This window comes from Pimephales promelas, chromosome 4 (genome assembly GCF_988280905.1).
Source record: "Pimephales promelas chromosome 4, fPimPro1.hap1.1, whole genome shotgun sequence".
Classification (NCBI taxonomy): domain Eukaryota; kingdom Metazoa; phylum Chordata; class Actinopteri; order Cypriniformes; family Leuciscidae; genus Pimephales; species Pimephales promelas.
The window spans coordinates 46,149,113-46,166,419 of NC_142772.1; the positions used below are offsets into that span (position 1 = coordinate 46,149,113).

General features: G+C 38.1%; 1 protein-coding gene across 2 annotated transcripts in view; it reads left to right on the forward strand.

Moving 5' to 3' along the window:
* The window catches only part of nipbla (NIPBL cohesin loading factor a), a 55,070-nt gene that overhangs the window by 36,677 nt on the left and 1,086 nt on the right, over positions 1 to 17,307 (forward strand). For both annotated transcript variants that reach the window (XM_039684663.2, XM_039684664.2), the window contains exons 27-44: positions 229 to 327; positions 412 to 558; positions 1,594 to 1,728; positions 1,824 to 1,922; positions 2,546 to 2,599; positions 2,686 to 2,794; positions 4,621 to 4,751; positions 4,935 to 5,075; positions 5,561 to 5,809; positions 6,436 to 6,526; positions 6,891 to 7,064; positions 7,844 to 8,034; positions 9,569 to 9,676; positions 9,923 to 10,123; positions 10,226 to 10,372; positions 11,971 to 12,350; positions 12,449 to 12,623; positions 14,179 to 14,358. In XM_039684663.2, coding sequence (XP_039540597.2) covers positions 229 to 327; positions 412 to 558; positions 1,594 to 1,728; positions 1,824 to 1,922; positions 2,546 to 2,599; positions 2,686 to 2,794; positions 4,621 to 4,751; positions 4,935 to 5,075; positions 5,561 to 5,809; positions 6,436 to 6,526; positions 6,891 to 7,064; positions 7,844 to 8,034; positions 9,569 to 9,676; positions 9,923 to 10,123; positions 10,226 to 10,372; positions 11,971 to 12,350; positions 12,449 to 12,623; positions 14,179 to 14,358 — 2,811 coding nt within the window. The remainder of the gene's footprint in view (positions 1 to 228; positions 328 to 411; positions 559 to 1,593; positions 1,729 to 1,823; positions 1,923 to 2,545; positions 2,600 to 2,685; positions 2,795 to 4,620; positions 4,752 to 4,934; positions 5,076 to 5,560; positions 5,810 to 6,435; positions 6,527 to 6,890; positions 7,065 to 7,843; positions 8,035 to 9,568; positions 9,677 to 9,922; positions 10,124 to 10,225; positions 10,373 to 11,970; positions 12,351 to 12,448; positions 12,624 to 14,178; positions 14,359 to 17,307) is intronic.

Genomic DNA, 17,307 nt, shown 5'->3' on the forward strand with positions numbered 1-17,307 from the left:
GAAATAATTAACTTGTTAATTCAGAAAAACTGAGTAGATTTTTTTTCTTCAAGTGAATGCAACACACCTCCGTAACTTTGTCTGTGTTGGAAACAACCCAATCGATTTAATCTCTTTGAAAGAGGGATAAACATCTTTGAGTGATGACTTATTTGCTAAAGCGATTCATACTTCCCAGCACTACTAATGCATGCAATATTTTCATTTTTGTAATGTCGTTATTTCTAGATTCTGAGAGTTTTAGGGGAGAGTGCCATAGCTGTCAGGACCAAAGCCATGAAGTGTCTCTCTGAGGTGGTGGCCGTTGACCCCAGTATACTGGCCAGGGTAAGGAATGCAACACAAAACTGTCGGTAACTCTGTCAGAGTTGACTGTTCATATCTTTTAATTGGGGTGTTTGTGTTGTGTAGTCTGATATGCAGCGCGGTGTTCATGGGCGGTTGATGGATAACTCCACCAGCGTGAGGGAAGCCGCGGTTGAGCTGCTGGGACGGTTTGTGTTGAGTCGACCTCAGCTGACAGAGCAGTACTACGACATGCTCATCGAGAGGATATTGGTATGATTTTAACACACTACCTGTCTGATAGTTAAAGCAGCACAATGTAAAGGTTTGGACCACTTTTCACATGAAACGATATATGTTTGTGTATACATGCACTGAGTAATAATAATAATACAATTTTGAATGGTAATCTGTTAATACTTTTATTTAGCAAGAATGCATTAAATTGATTAAAAGACTTTTATAATGTTGCTAAAGATTTCTATTGCAAATAAATGCTGTTCTTTTGAACTTTCTATTTATCAAAGAATCAATATTATATCACAATATCCCACAAAAAAAATATTGAATATTGAGCAGCAAATCAGCATATATAATGATTTCTTAAGGATCATGTGACTTTGTATATGTATATATAGTTTCTAATTATTTTACTGTTTATTATAGTGATTGGCCGATATATCGGGCCGATATTTGAGGTTTTTACGTGTTTCGGAATCGGCCGATTTGTTAATATTTGTTAAATTGTTTATCTACTTGTTCTTGTTCTACCTCACATGTTTTTACTATTGGTTAAATATTAAGTTAGTTAAATGTTACTTTTATTAAATTGAGACCTGTAACATTTGTTAACGTTATGTCATTTTTATGATATAAATTGAGGGAGCTAAATGTATCGGCTCCAAATATCGGCTCAAGAAAATCGGCAGCCCGTATCGGTCATCGGCTAAGGCTGATGGGAAAAAAATCGGTATCACCACTAAAAAATCCATATCGGTCGATCCCTAGTTTATTATTGTGCATGCAGCTTTCACAACCTCATATTAATTTATAAATATAGCCAATATTTGTAATTTTTAAAATCCTTTTGGCACACTGCAGGTCGTGTGGACAAAAATGTAAAAAAAATTGGTTAGAATTAATGGTGACCCATTGAAGGGCCTAAGATATGCACTTTCCCTTTATACATTCATGTACATTTTAGCCTAAACCCTTGTCTAGGGCTCATTCTGGGGTTTTTTTTTCCTGATATTTTGGTCAATATACATGTAATGAGATATTTAAAGTGTTTGTTTTTGGTCTCTTCAGGACACTGGTATCAGCGTGAGGAAAAGGGTGATCAAGATTCTGAGAGACATCTGTTTAGAGCAGCCCAGCTTCTCTAAGATCACCGAGATGTGTGTGAAGATGATCCGCAGGGTCAATGACGAGGAGGGCATCAAGGTGCAGTCATGTTCTCTGCTTTGTTTTTCATGAAAACCACTGTGCTGAAGTTTGTTGTGATAGGTTTGTCCTGAACTATCTTTTCCTCCCTGCAGAAACTAGTGAATGAGACATTCCAGAAGCTGTGGTTTACACCCACAGCCAGCCATGACAAAGAGACAATGAATAGGAAGATTCTCAACATCACTGATGTGGTCAGTATATCACTCTTAGGCTTTTTTCACACTTTATTTAAAATATATATATGTGTTTGTTTATGTCTATTTATATATTTGTTTGGTCTGACCACAAGTTCGATTCCATCTCTGCCCCTTGCAGGTGTCTTTTTTACACTTGTATAATTTGGGTCACTGTAAATCACAGTATGTTTGCATCATCAGTGTGAGAATCCTCGGCAGCTGTTTGTCCTTGTAGCTTGGTAACACTGGAGAAGGCATGTTTTCATCCCTTTGGCTTAACTACCAATTACCAAAACATAAGACGTTCTAGTGGTGCTTCAATCTGTCTGGAACAGATGCTTTGCTAGAAATGCAGAAAATATAAGCTGCTATTTCTCCGGAGACATCAGCAACAAGGAAATGCAATTGCTGCTCTTTTTGCAGGGCATCAGTCTCGCTTTACTGATTCGTTCATAGGATTTGTGCCCTAACCCTTGTTTTCAAGTGGACTCGAGTTTGGTGCACACTGAAATGAATAAAGCAGCTTTCAGATCGATGTCAAACGGACTTGTCTGAACCAAAAGCTTTAGTGTGAAAATGGCTTTTCTTTGAAATAGTGCTTTATCCTGAAGCTGATCTTGCTCTTTTATTTGCCTCAGGTTGCTGCCTGTAAGGACACTGGCTATGACTGGTTTGAGCAGCTCTTGCAGAACGTAAGTGTTTTTGTTTTTCCATCTGCCCCCATATCCTACTTTGGACGCCTGTAGCACTTCAATTTTCTATGTTTTGTTTTCTATAGCTTTTAAAGTCAGAGGAGGATTCTTCCTATAAACCAGCCAGGAAGGCCTGTGTGCAGTTAGTGGACAATCTTGTGGAGCACATCCTCAAATATGAAGAGGCACTTGCAGGTACGCACATACTACTTGCTCTGTACTTGGGAAATCTGATTCAGTTCATTAACCTGTTAAGCCTGACGTATGAAAATATATTTTTATGCTTCATTTTTTTTCTCATCAAATCTCTGTTGTTTTATTACTAAGAGGCCTTTTACTTGCTAAAAAAAGTCAGATGACCGAAGGCTTTGTGTATTGCGGATTGCAAAGTTTTGATCATGTTGATCATATTTAAAAGCCTTAAATTTGTGTAATCAAATAATACAGTAGGCTTCATAGGGTTCATGTCAAATAATTGTTTCGAAAACAATGTACATTTTGATTTTAACCCTCTGAGACCGACGGACACAGGCCACCTCCGATAAATGTTTACATAACTCTGACATATTTATCGATTTTCTTACCGTTTTTTCCAGGAGAAAGCTAACGAGCTAGCCATCACGGGGGTGTCTTTGGTGTCTTTCTAGCCTTTACAGAAGGTTTTCTATCCAACCTGGAACTTGTGCATCCTTTCAGAGGTTTTCAGCAATAAATCCAATCGCGAATATCAAACTTTGATACTCTTGAAGTCCATAATTTATAAATACTCCGCTCGATGCTAGCTGCCATTTTGGATATCACGTGATGTTTTCACGTGATGGTTTTTGACCAATTACAGGCTGATCCGTCGTAAACATTGGTGTGCGTCATTACGCATGAACCGAGCGCTGATATAGTGGAGAGAGATAGAGACGCACGGAGACGCGCGTTTCACAGAGAAAAATAGACGTAAATAAAGCGCTGGCCTTTTTTGATGCCATGCCATGCAGGATGATGGATTTTCAGGAGAACAGAGCTTTTTGACAGATGAGGAACTAGATAACCTGGATAGACCCAGCTGAAGTGCCATTTATTTATTTACTGTAAAAAAGTATTATAGTAGAATAAAAGTAGTATAAAAAGAAGATAATAAATCAAATAGAAATACAAAGCCTGTGATGTGGCCCTCTGTGTAATTGCTGATAGGAACTGTTTTGAGGCTTGGCACCAGTGAATTTCATGAGGCCCAAAACGCCTGGACTTCTTTTGGAAAAATATCAATAGTTTTTGTTCTGTACAAGTTATAATGTTTATCCCTGTGCTCCAGGACTCCAAAGACATGAACAAACTATTTTCCAGAGGAAATTTGCTTAGCTTTTATTTATTTGTGTGTGATTTCAAGAAATATTTGAGTTATTCAATTTCCGATTTATTTTTTCATTTGTCTATATGGTCCCACAACTTATTTTACATTCAGGTGACATCAATGCAACACAAATATGCTGAAAGTTCAATTTGTCCTGAGAAAAAAAAAAGAGGTGTGTCAAATCAATTGTCTGTTCACCAAAGGGTTGATGTTTTACAAGCTTTTTTAGTAAATAACACCAGACGGAAAATTAGTTGTAAAAATACCCTTAGGTCTCAGAGGGTTAAACCACTCGGATGTGATTCTACAAATCTTTACGCATTTCTTTTTTGTAGTTTTCGTTTATTTTCAATGGGGTTTTTGTTGTTGCATTTGAAGCTCCAGTCCGTAACTTTTTTGGGTTAGAAATTATCCAAAATAATTTTTTGAGCAAGTACATAACCAGCCAGTGTTCAAAACTATCTGCTTGCCTTAGCTCGATTCAAAACGGTAAGCTTGTTATACTGTTTTTAATTCCAATGGTACTAATGGATTTACCTGGGAGATTTAAGCATGCGTTATTGCGTCACATCTGTACACACAACGAAGGAGTCTCGGCTAATAAGCTATATTGAGTGTGAGGATGCATTTTTCCCCAAGTAAATTATTTTGCTCTTGTGATGCTGTCTGTGTGCAGAGCATAAGAGTGTGAACTCGACGAGGTTGGTCGCATGCATCACCACGCTGTATCTGTTCAGTAAGATCAGACCGCAGTTGATGGTCAAGCACGCCATGACTATGCAGCCCTACCTCACCACCAAGTGCAGTGTAAGTGCTCTTTTCCTCTCTGCAAGCGGCAACTGCTAAGCACCACTTTCTACAGTGCAATATTTAAGGTCATTCCGCCATCTAGTGGCCGTATATTCCTAGTGATGTTGTGCCAAGGTACACGTGTCAGAACGTTTTCATTTGTTTTTATGCATAATGCATTTGTTTTTGTCCTTTTCACAGTCTCAGAGTGACTTCATGGTGATTTGTAATGTTGCGAAGATCCTGGAGCTGGTAATTCCTCTGATGGATCACCCCAGTGAGAACTTCCTGACCACCATTGAAGAAGACCTGATGAAGCTCATCTTAAAATATGGCATGACCGTAAGTGACTTACACTAACAAACTTGTAAAAGTAAATCACATAACTGGATTAACATTTAAAAAAATCGCACAAGAATGTCACAATCTTATGTGTACCTTTTTAACGTAGTGGTGAAAATGCTACGGTTCATTAATCTTAAATTGTATTAACTACTGGCTGTCTGTTCATGTGATGACACACTGTAAAAAAAATATTTTCAAGATTTGTTATCACAACATTTTTTCTTTTGTCAAATCAACTTAAATAATTTATTTAGTTCGGATAACTTATTATTTCGAGTTTCTGATGATTAAATCAATCTCCTTCATTGTATTAACTCACTTTTTTCAGTTCAATCAACTTAAAATTTTAAGGCAACCAGGTTACTTACTTTAAGTTAAACCAACAATATTTTTTTACAGTGCACATAGTTGCAAATATTCTCTTGCATCATATTTCTACACATACAACTAAGTTCTATCTCACTTTCTCTTTTTTTGCGCAGGTTGTCCAGTACTGTGTGAGCTGTTTGGGTGCAATAGTGAATAAAGTGACTCATAATTATAAATTTGTATGGGCCTGTTTTAACCGTTATTATGGGGCTCTGACTAAGCTAAAGTTACAGCATCAGGAGGGTACGAACAACATGGCACTGGCCGCCACCAAAGCAGCCCTGCTCAGATCTCTCTTCACTGTGGGAGCTCTCTGCAGACACTTTGACTTTGACTACGAGCAGTTCAAGGGCACAACTAAGGTATTGCAACCTTTCACCATACGTAGCGTGTTGTAGTTTACATGCAGCTGTAGCCATGTAGTTGTTTGCTGTTTAACTTCAGCTCATTAGCATTAGCAACACAACAATTTTTACTTTAAACTGCACTCTAAGATAAAACGTGCATTCCAAGATAAAAATAAAAACATGAATAAAATTTGCATTATATTTTTATTTATTTATTAGTATTTGAAGAGTTCAGATGCAAAAGCCTCTAAGTGCCATTTGAAATTTTCTTCTAGAATGATCATTTTTATCAAACTTGTATATTTAAGTTCAGTGATTTCACTTAAATGGCAATGATAATTACCTATTAATTGTTATTTAAGTGAAATTACTGAACTTAAATATACAAGTTTGATAAAAAATCATCATTAAAGAAGAACATTTCAAATGGCATTTAGAGGCTTTTGCATCTGAACTCTTCATTTATTTATTTTTTAATTGTATTATTTGCATTATATTAATATTTGCATTGTAATATTATTATTTATAATATTTGCATTATATACTTGCATTATTTGAGCTTTTTTTAAACCCAAGATTGCATGTTTCAAACAGTCAATTACTTTGTGATTAATCCTGGGATCTTGCACTGTTATTGACAGGTTGTGATAAAGGAGAAGGTTTTGGAATTGTTATTGTACTTCACTAATCATGAAGACGAGGAAGTCAGATGCAAAGCCATCATTGGGTTGGGTAAGATGACTCATTCAGTGTTTTTGGTGGTAATTGTTTTGAATTTTGGTATTTAGTAATTTTAGTGTTTTAGTAATTTTGTTGCATGTTTTACATTTTATGTAATAACTTGCTGTGGCTGCAGTTCACTTAACGGCCACTCGTGTTGCTAATTAACGGGTTTCTGAATTCTACATATAGCCCCTTTAATTGGAGTTAACAGCAACAACACAATTGTTTGCTGCTTCAGATTTTTTTTGCAGAGCCAATTTTTGTCAGAATAATTGTATGTATTGCATCACAGCAATGTTTTAATTACTGAATGATACATAAACCTTTTAACCTTTCTTTCTTTCTCTCTCTCTCTCTCTCTTGCGTTCTGCAGGGTTTCTTTTCATCATGCACCCGAGTCAGATGTTCGTTCCAGAGGTGAAGTCTCTGTATAACGGGCTCCTGTCTGATAATCGGTGCTCCATCACACTGAAGATCCAGGTGTTGAAGAACCTCCAGATGTATCTCCAAGAGGAGGACTCTCGCATGCAAGAGGCAGACAGAGAGTGTAAGTGATCATTCATAGATTCATAGGGCAGTGCTGTGGCTCAACATTTGCCAGTATGATTTTGTATGAACCATAATAGATCCAATATAGAGATTTTTTTTTAATGACAGGAGAAAATTCAAAATATGATTTTATCTTAATATGGAAGGTCACTCAAGATTGTTATTTGAAAAAGTTAACCTTAAAGGACGGAACCAGATTGGCCGACCCGTACACACTCACTCAATGGATGGACGATCTGACATGATTAACGTTACCTCGGTTAAATCAGTGGCCTGACATCTACACCTTCTTGATAGAGAAACTTGAGGGCGTATAAATCTTTAGATGCCTATTTGCTGAATGGTACCGAACAAGATCCAAATTTCTGCCTAGCTAGCGCCAAGGCCGGAAGACGAAAATGTAAAGAATAAAAATTGATTTTTTTAACTTTGTGTATTTGATTATTCTTTCTTACCAGGTTCTTCAAAAAGTTAGGGTTGGATGATTCACAAATAATCACAATAGATTAGAAAACATTATGCAATAAAATTTTAAATTGGAGCCTGTACTTCGTCGATTCTGTCATCCAGCACCACAAGAAGATGACATTTTAAGCTCTATTTAGCTGAATCTGTGCTGGTTTGTATTGGCTGCCTCCAGTTTTCTCTTTGTTTTGCCTCCAGCTAACGGCATGACGTAATTGTGACGTCGATGCAAAAAGGGTTTATAACTAGGAACTCGCACAATGCTCCTTAAAACGGCACACTTACAGAAAGCTTGTGTTTTTATTTTTTCAGGGCAGAAAATGTCAAAACAGGAAGATCTGAAAGAGATGGGGGACATCTCCTCTGGTATGAGCAGTTCCATCATGCAGCTTTATTTGAAGCAGGTGCTGGAGTCTTTCTTCCACACGCAGTCCAGCGTAAGACACTTCGCCCTCAATGTCATTGCTCTGACCCTCAGCCAGGGACTCATACACCCTGTACAGGTATGCACACTCTCATACAGCAATACAGATATTTTAAACCCAGCATTGTCATCATTACTTGTCCTGCGCAGAATTTTAACTTCTATGCATCCCATTCCCAGCCCTTTGCATGTTGTTTTGTTTAACCTTATACATATATTAATAAGATGCATTGGTTTAATGTGCAGTAGGTCTGTGAAATGCACTACCATTTAAGGATTTTTTTACAGTGCATTCACACCGAGCTCCCGCGAATGCGGCGAGGGGAAGTTGAAGTCAGGTCAACTTTATGGTAATGAGCTATGATCCAGTTCGGTGGCAACCAATCGGAATTTAGAAGTGCTCCGTTTTGAAAGGATTCCAGGGAACGCAGCCCTGTAAACTTTGGTTTTGACCACATTAGTTCCCAAGCAAAATAGAGAAGAGGATGATGATTTGAATTTTTTGAAGGCACACTACACTATTTATAGGCAAGATTTTCACGCTAAAACGCTTATTTTTCAGGAAGGCAAATTAGATACTTGACCATGAACACAAAAGCCACACCACACAAATGGCTTTTAATTGGTTTATTTAGTTAGCAAACATGTCACTATAATTAAGTTCTTTCCCTCAATCAATTTATTACTTTCACATTTAAAAGATTGCATGAGGTTAACTGATACCCTACTTGGTCAGTCTGCAAAAATAATGATCGACATTCTTGTTTGCTTTAAATACAGTTTTAAAAAAGACCAAGCATTCGATCTACGTCAGAGCGTCCACAAATCTTTCCACGGCGTCGTTTTTCCCAGCGAATTTTTCCACTCTCACCAGCGGTGTTGTGAATGCACAGCTTTTATGTTCACCAAGGCTCAGTAAAAACAATAATATTGTGAAATATTTCAATTTAAAACAAGTTTTCTATTTGAATATATTTTAAAATGTAATTTATTCCTGTGAATTTTCAGCATTACTCCAGTCTTCAGTGTCGCATGATCCTGCCGTAATCATTCTAGTATGCTGATTTGCTGCTCAGACATTTCATGTAATCAATCATCAATGTTGAAAACAGCTGTGCTGCTTAGTATTTGTTTTGGAAACCCTAGTGCATTTAATTTTCAAAGTTCAAAAGAACAGCATTATGAATGGCTTTACTATCAATTTTGATTTTTTTTTTTTTTTTTTTTTTTTAATCTTGCCATTTGTAATTGTGCTGTTCGCAATTTAATATTTAAGCTTACAATGTAAAAGTTAGAATTTCGTTCACACAAAAAAAAAAAAAAAAAAAAGAAGATCTTACTGACCCCAAACTTTTGACTGGTAGTGTATGTAAATGTTCTTCCATAAATCCATTTGACATGATTCGGCCGTTCTTTCAGTAACGATGAAGAGTGCAATTTTCTATTTAACAAATTTTAATAGATTTAAATTTGATTCACCACAATCCACACAGGAAATGTAAAAGAAAAAAGGTGTAGGTTGGGTGTGGGCCTACTCATCACTGTCACAACCTTGGCTGTAGAACGTGCAACTAACGTGGACTTGTCACTTTTCCGTCCTCCTTCCATCACAGTGTGTGCCATATCTGATCGCCATGGGGACGGACCCAGAGCCCACCATGAGGAACAAAGCGGACCAGCAGCTGGTGGAGATTGATAAGAAGTACACTGGATTTATCCATGTGAGCATCAGTCTGCACACCTTGACATGTGTCATATTCATAAACTGGATTCCAGTTCACTATTTACCAATTAATCAAATACATCGGAAGAATGTACCATGGGATACCACAGTATACTGTGAAGTATCTAGGTTAAACCAAACTGTAATGCTTTCTTGTTTCTTGCATAGTAGTATATTCAAATTGCATGTATGTGATAGAATTAGATGAATGTATAGCTGGTTTATTTATTAATTTAATCAACAGATGAAAGCTGTAGCAGGGATGAAGATGTCGTACCAAGTGCAGCAGGCCATCTGGGCATCATCAGGAACTGTGATCCGTGGTTTCCGTCAGGACGAGTCCAATTCTGCTCAATGTTCCCACCTCTACAGCATGGTCCGTGCAAACAGACAACACCGGCGAGCGTTCCTCATCGCGCTGCTCAATCTCTTCGACGACAGCTCGGTTAGCAGTCTTTGTGTGTCTGTCTCTCCCTGTCGTTGGCTCTTTGTTGTGACGTTGAGACTGACCTTTTCCATCTGTCTCTCTCTCTCTGTGTTCGAGCAGAAGATGGAGGTGAGCCTGCTGTTGTTCGTCGCTGATAATCTGGCCTACTTCCCCTATCAGAGTCAGGAGGAGCCGCTGTTCATCATGCATCATATAGACATCACCCTGTCTGTATCAGGCAGCAACCTGCTGCAGACATTTAAAGAGGTAAAAGTGCTTGTGGTTTGTGCAGCACGTTTCAGCGCTGATTTGGTTTAGATGTTTAAACAGATGCTTACTTTGTCTTGTCAGCCCTCATAGAAATAAATAAATAAATAAAAGTAAGGGATAATGTATAGCAAGACAGTTGTTATAGTGAATACAACCCCGCGAACTCTTAACGCGAAGCGGTCTTGAATCAGCCTGAAGGGGTTGTATTCGCTGTAACAACCGCCTTGCTATACATTTTCCCACTTATAACCAGTGGTGGAGGAAGTACTGAATCTCAGTACTTAAGTAAAAGTACAAATATCCAGGTAAATATTTACTTTAGTAAAAGTAGAAGTAACACAATGACAACCATACTTAAGTAAAAAGTACAAAGTACCTGATTTTAAATGTACTTTAAGTATTAAAAGTAAAAGTACTTGCATAACAATTTATTCTCTTGATGACTATTTTCTAATGATTTATAAAACATTTAATTCTAACTCATTCAACTTAATACTCCTATAATGATGTTCAATAATGATGGAAAAAGATTGTTGTCACCATTTCTGAAACAAGCTTGCAATTAGGAAATATAGCAAGACATCATGCTTATCCTTACTATATGTTAATAACTATGTTTGGCAGTAAACGCGATTAATTTATGGTGTTATTCTGAACCTCTTGGCTTGCTATAATCCTATGCGTTTTCTATGCACGTAAAAACAAATTTTTGCTTATAAATTGCACGATAAACACACTGCGTCCGAGACGCATTTAGTGTGACCAGGTAGATAGATCTATGGCAACCAAACGTCACTGGTGAGACAAACGTGCAACGACCGGACGGTCAAATTACGTTTTGGCAGGGGAAAAACTGATCAGAAAATGTAATGAAAATGTAACAGAAGTTGTAGAAATGTAGTGGAGTAGAACGTAAAATAATTGCTGCAAAATGTAACAAAGTAAAAGTAAAAAGTATGCACTATTTATTCTACTTAAGTAAAGTAAAGATACGTGAAAAATGTACTTAAGTAAAGTAACAAAGTATTTGTACTTCGTTACGTTCCACCACTGCTTATAACATGGCTGATTTAAAAATGAGTTTATTCATTTAAAAACGATTATATTACCGGAGTGAACATCTGCATCCATAGCAACACGATCTAGCTGTTAAAACACATGAAATGGTAAGATATGTGATCAATAAAAATGCCTAACGTTATATGAAGTAAAAAATGTTTTATATGATTATATTTATTTGATTTGTTTATTTTTATAATTTAAAAATGAGTTTGAACCATTATTAGTTGTAGTTTTACTATTATTATTTTTTTTTTAGTTTTATTACGAAGTTAACAAAATAAATCTGTCCATAAAAAAAAAGATTTGTCCATAGCTCACAACATTCTTAGATAATGTTCGTCAAGGTTTTTTTTTTGGTTCTTCAAAAACGATTTTGTTTTACATGATCATTGTCTTACAAGTAAAACAAGAGGTTGTTACTCTTATTACTAGCTTTTACTCATTGGTTATGGCACACTTTCACATTTTTGAATCATGGATGGTTGTGAGAGAAATTCCACTATGATTTCTAAACGGGCTGTTTTTGGTACCAGTCTCTCATTAAGGTCCCTGGCAGAAAAAGCAGGAAAAGGAGACGGCGACGGCGACGACACCAGCAGCCGCAGCAGCAGAACGGTGCGGAGGAGGAAAGGGGAGAGCAGAACGAGGAGAGGAACAGCGGAGATGAAGAATTTGATGGCGATGATTATGAGGAGGATGAGGAGGGGCAGCGAGTTAGGAAGCCTAAGGCCATGGAGGTTACCAAGCAGTCGGAGTCAGATTCTGAGTCTGACCTCGAGGATGCTGATGCCGTCATGGAGCGTCTTCCTGATGACGCATCTCCTCTCCTGGACTTCGCTAGGGCTTCACAGGGTATACTGTTACTGCTAGTGCTCAAACAACACCTTAAGAACCTCTACGGCTTCTCGGACAGGTAGCAAAACGCCCAGCATGCACCTCAACAACTTCCAAACATAATTATTGCTGAAGGTTTTTTATATCCTGTATTTATTCTGCTCTCTTCCAATGCAGCAAAATTCAGAAGTACTCTCCCTCAGAGTCGGCCAAGGTGTACGATAAAGCTGTCAACAGGAAGTCGTCGGTCAACTTCAACCCGCGGCAGACCGTTGATTTCCTCCACCGCGATGAGGTTCATGACGAGCTGACCTACGACCTGAAGAGGAAGATCGTCAAACAGTACCTCGATGTGAGCATAATTATTTTCTACAGGGAAATTATTTTATTTATATATGTATATATGTATATTTTTTATGTTTTTAAATGAAGTCTCTTCTGCTCACCAAGGCTGCTTTTTTTATGAAAAAAAAAGAAATATTAAGACAATTTAAAATGACTTTTCTATTTTAATATATTTTAAAATGTAATTTGAAAGCTGAATTTTCAACATCATTACTGTTGCTGATTAAACATCAGTTTTCAGTGTCACATGATCCTTCAGAAATCATTCTAATATGCTGATTTTATGCTCAAAAAACAAATTATTATTTTCAATGTTGAAAACAGTCGTTATCCATTTTTCCTCCAAAATTCTATGATGAATAGAAAGAACAGCATTTATTTAAAAAATAATCTTTTCTAACATTATAAATGTCTTTCCTGTAACTTTTGATCAATTTAACTCATCCTTGATGAATAAAAGTATTTTCTAAATTCTTTCCCCAAAAAATAAAAAATAAATTCTTGCTGACCCCAAACTTTTGAATGGTAGTGATTAATGTTACAAAAGCTTTCCGTTTCAGATCAATTCTGTTCTTTTGAACTTTTGAATCCTGAAATAAAAATGTAAAAAAAAAAAACTGTTTTCAACATGGATAATAATCATAAATGTTTCTTGAGCATCATATTATAATAATTTCTGTAGCATCATGTGACACTGAAGACTGGAGTAATGATGCTGTAAATTCAGAAAAAAAATGTTTATTATAATTATTACAGTATTAAAATAATTGAACTTAATTGGAATTAGAGATGCGCGAATGGGCTATTATTTCATCCGCAACCACATCACAAAACTCATCATCCGTCTGACCATCCATCTGCACCAACGTTTTTGACCAATTTTCAAAACCGCGCCCGCCTGCCGTCCGCTGATTGGGCGATACAAGGCGCTGCTGATGACAGCCTAGAAAAGCTCCCAGAATATCATCAGTGAATCCGATCACAAAATAAATAAATATCCAAAATTAACGGACGGAACTTGTCAAGGTGTTCGTGGAGGTTTGAGGTTTAGCAGCACACTTGTGATGCAGCATATTAGACGTACCCGTCTTGTGGCTGTCATGAACATAAACTGCTTCGCGGGTTTTGCAAATTACATGCATGCCATCCTGATTTACCACTCTGTAGATCTTATTCCAGGCAACACTTTTCTGACCTTCTATTTCCTTCGTTTTTAATTCTCCTTTTTTGAGTTTATCACGTACCTTCTTCGCCAACATTGCCATCTCTGATAAAAACAAGCAGTCTCTGCATAGACTTGACTAGATGCCTGATGAAAACTTGACTATTTCAAAGTGTGCTCGATTAACATTTTTTTTGGATGTAGGTATAGTCAATGTGTATATATATATTTTTCATTTGATTGGTTCAACCACCAGCCCGAATTTAATTAAAATATTTTTTTTTTTCCGTTTCCTCATCCAAGTCCACGGCTGTAACCGCCAACCGAGCATCTCTAATTGTAATGCTAAAAAAACACTTGAGATGAAAGATTTATAGTGCATGCTCTGCTTGATTCTCAGTTTAAGTTGCTAATGGAGCACCTGGACCCTGATGAAGAGGACGAGGAGGGAGAGAATAGTGCAAACGTGAGGAATAAAGCCATCACCGCACTGCTGGGGGGAGCAGCCACAAGCCCCCGAAACCACCACACACTCGACTCGGAGGATGAGGAGAGTGACGGAGAGGAGAGGACACCAGGGGTAAGATCATACCAGTCTGATTCTCTTGCCAGCTTATTCTGGCCAGGAAGAAACTGTCTGACTGAAACAAGATCATTACTCATGTTTTGTTATTGTGTCTTTCGTCACCTTTATTTATATAGCACTTGTTTCAAAGCAGCTTCACAGTGATTAACAAGAAAATAACAGTGTTAATGTTGTTAGTTCTTCCGTTATGAAAATCTCTAAAAAGACAGTAGTGTAATTATTCAACTCATGTAGCTTAAGTCGCGTGACATTCAGCTGTTATTCAGCTTAAGTCATATGATTCAGTTCAGTAATGGTGCAAAGTTAGTCAATTATGAACAAGCTGAATTCAGATATAAACATCTCTAGAGAAGGCAAGTGTTACTCATTATGTAATTCAGTTCAATAACAGTGTTGATGTTGCAGTTTATCAATTATCAAATTAATTCAGTTTAGCTTTAAACCAGCTGTACTGAACACATTAGTGTCATTTATTCATCACTGTTGATTCAATTCAGTTCAATAATAGTGCAACTTGAATCGGCTGAAAAGCAAATAGACTAAGAAAATAGTCATAATTCAGCTCAGTTCAGTTCAAGGTTGTGCCAGTGCAGTCAAATCAATGATACGGTATTACTGAATATTAAGGCTGAATCCAAAATCATCCCCTGAACCCTCAATCACTGTCCACTAATACAGTTCACTTAAAAGGACTAAATGAAAAAAAGTGAGCGAATTCAGACAGCCGTTGAGCGTACATTGGCTGAACACTCGTTATTGCATTGTTTCGAGGTGTAAATGACACACCAGATAGTTGTTGTGCGATTGGTTGCACTAACCAGATGAGATAAGTAACCTTCACACTTCACAGTATAATGTTACACGTCTGTGTAGTGATCATTCCATCACTCAAGGTAATTTCAACATTTGAGTGTATGATCATGTAATTAATCGTTAACCTGTAGTTTCGTCAATCAACGCCACCAGCTGGTTCATCGAGTCAGCTGTTTGTATTATGAGGCTAACTGTACGTTCACACCGCGCCGCGAGAGCGGCAAAATTAATTGAAAAATGAATGACTTCTGGGCACTTTGACGCTCTCGCCGGTGGCGGTGTAAACGCAGCTGTCCCATTTTGCTAACAACAGAAGTGTGTGATGGGTTGTTTTGAGGTTTGCGATATCTATGGTTTTCAATGGAACAGTAGAGCTAGATTATTTACGGAGATTATTTAACAGATTCACATATAGCGTCTAAAAACGTGTAGAAAACGTTGGGCGGTTACCCTCCGGTTGGTTCTTGTCACGTGAGCTACTGTGCGCTTAGGGCCGGTTCACATATCGCGTCTTTTGCGCGCTCAAGTTCGTTATTTCAAATGTAGGCACGCGGTATGCACACTCATAATGGAAGCGATGCGGTCGCGGTGCGACGCGCTCGCTTTTTTCCATGCGCGTCCGTGCCGCGTCGCAATAAAAACATCTCAACTTTTCAGAATACCGTTAGGGCTGTCGCGGTTATGGAATTTCCCTTGCGGTAATGTTGAGTGGCTCAATAGCGCGATATGCGGTATTACCGCCATTTATTTATTTATTTAATTAATTTATATGTTTTTGTCCACGCTCTCTGAGCAACTACGCCCCCAGCAGGCGAGCAAGCAGAACGCAGGGTCGTAACACTATATAAATAATGTTTACGATGTGGACAAAAACGAGGACATTTTCAGTAACCAATGTAACCGAAACTAAACAGCATCTACAGTATATGAGCATTGAAAGACTTTCACTCAGCGCGCATATTGTTATGACAACGGACTTTGAGCGAGTCATTGAACCGTTCATTCAATGAACACGTTTAAAAAAGCTGATTCAACAAGATGTTATTTATTTTTAACTTTGAGATTCAACTTTTCAAGGCTCAGCTGAGCAGCAATGCGTCGCATGGGCAACGCTGAAGCTGATGCTTCACTTATTAGAGACCCATTGATTCAATGCGTGACTCACTGATTTTATTTCGGCTTCCTTGTGTTGTGGGATGCTGACCAGAGCTGCTGCTGACGCGCATTTATGGGAAAATACCCGTGAAGAGAACGTTAAAATGATGATGCGACAAATTTTTCGCTTCCCTTTGACACGACAAGCTTTTCACGACTTTAAAGACAGACGCAGGTAATTGCACGCGCAGCGCGTGACGCGCTCTGCCGATCTCTCTCATTCACTGTCTGTGTGAAGCCTGTAAGCTACACATCACCATGATAAACAGTCTTGTTATCATTATGAACTTGTTTAACATTCAATACACATGCATGAAGTTCAAAACAAGAAGGGTATAGCCTTATAAAAAAAACGTGAATATCGCGGTTGCTGCGGTTACGTGCTATCCTCTGCGGTTGACTTGTCAGAAGCGCGGTACTACAATATTGCAGTTACCGCGACAGCCCTAAATACCGCAAGCGCACCATACGCACACAATAGGTCATGTGACAAGAACCAACTGAAGCGCAACCGCCCTGGCGCTTTGGAAAATGGAGAATGCGGCGCGCCCAGCGTTTTCTACGCGTTTTTAAGCGTTATATGTGAATCCTGCCTTATGGTGCGTTTGCGGCATTAGGAAAAGTTAAGATGTTTTTATCCCGATGCGGCGCGGACACGCTTGGAAAAAACGAACGCGACGCACCGCGACCGCGTCGCTTCCATTATGAGCGCGCATACCGCGCGCCCACATTTGAAATAACGAACTTGAGCACGCAAAAGACGCGATATGTTAACAGTCCCTTATACAATTTAACCACCTCCACCTTGGAGTTAGTCCATAGTTATGCAGCTAGCTCGCTAATAGGCTTGATAGCTACTAAAAAGACAGGACTCTACGTTGAAAATACCCGTTTGTTGCCCGCCAGGCATCCATGGTTGTCACGTGACTGCAAAGTACGAATAGGGGACGGTTTCAGAGTCAGCCTAAGAGTCTT